At 41.8% G+C, this 1276-nt stretch overlaps 1 protein-coding gene across 1 annotated transcript in view; it reads left to right on the plus strand.

The window, feature by feature from the left end:
• The window catches only part of LOC107575374 (mucin-5AC-like), a gene marked incomplete at its 3' end in the record, with an annotated part of 46748 nt that overhangs the window by 16459 nt on the left and 29013 nt on the right, over positions 1-1276 (plus strand). Inside the window, exon 10 of the mRNA XM_016261761.1 lies at positions 445-554. Coding sequence (XP_016117247.1) covers positions 445-554 — 110 coding nt within the window. The remainder of the gene's footprint in view (positions 1-444; positions 555-1276) is intronic.

The raw sequence follows: 1276 nt of genomic DNA on the forward strand, positions 1-1276 counted from the left end.
AAACATCACAACACCTTCACTAAGTACAGCTACTACAACAGTGTCATCAACAAGCATGCACATATCACCAAGTACAACATCAGTGGTCCAAAGTTCCTCCACTTTTACAAGAACATCCACAGACACATCAACAACAATTTCTACTGGTACAACTTCACCAACTTTTTCAACCAGCATGCCTGCAACCCCAGTTAAGACATCAACAAGCCTTATTCCTTCCACAAGCACAATGATATCAACAACAACTTCCACAATGCATTCTGCCACACCTTCAGTTTCTTCAACAAACAGGTTTACACAAATTACAACACCAAGAGTCCAGAGTTCCCCCACTGGTAAAAGCATACCCACAACTCCATCAACAATTACAACACCTTCACCAGTGTTCTCAACCAGCATGACGTCACCACTTACTAAAATAACTTCTGTCCAAAATTCCACCAGTATGACAGGCATAACTGCAACTCCAACAACAAAATCATCTACAGCTCCATCAACAACGTCTCCAACATCCACAACATTGAAAACAAGCACCCTTACTCCTACCCCTGGATGTAATTGTCATTGGTCAGATTGGACCGACTTTGGGAGCCCAACATCAGCAGGCCCTGATGGTGGTGAAATAGTATCTATTGAAAAAATAACTGATACCTATCCTACCTTATGCTCAGCACTAATGGACGTACAGTGTCGTGCAAAACATTATCCTGGAGTTCCTCTTTCACAACTTGGACAGATTGTGAAATGCAGTACGAAACATGGTCTAATTTGCTTGAACAAACACCAAGGCCTTGCACAGCAATGCTACGACTATGAGATTAGAACATTCTGTTGTGATGAAAAATGTAGAAACATCACAACACCTTCACTAAGTACAGCTACTACAACAGTATCGTCAACAAGCATGCACATACCACCAAGTACAACATCAGTGGTCCAAAGTTCCTCCACTTTTACAAGAACATCCACAGACACATCAACAACAATTTCTACTGGTACAACTTCACCAACTTTTTCAACCAGCATGCCTGCAACCCCAGTTAAGACATCAACAAGCCTTATTCCTTCCACAAGCACAATGATATCAACAACAACTTCCACAATGCATTCTGCCACACCTTCAGTTTCTTCAACAAACAGGTTTACAGGTTTACACACACCAAGAGTCCAGAGTTCCCCCACTGGTAAAAGCATACCCACAACTCCATCAACAATTACAACACCTTAACACCTTCTCTCAACCAGCATGACGTCACCACTTACTAAAATAACTTCG

This window comes from Sinocyclocheilus grahami, unplaced genomic scaffold, assembly GCF_001515645.1.
Source record: "Sinocyclocheilus grahami isolate Dianchi unplaced genomic scaffold, SAMN03320097.WGS_v1.1 scaffold2599.1, whole genome shotgun sequence".
Classification (NCBI taxonomy): domain Eukaryota; kingdom Metazoa; phylum Chordata; class Actinopteri; order Cypriniformes; family Cyprinidae; genus Sinocyclocheilus; species Sinocyclocheilus grahami.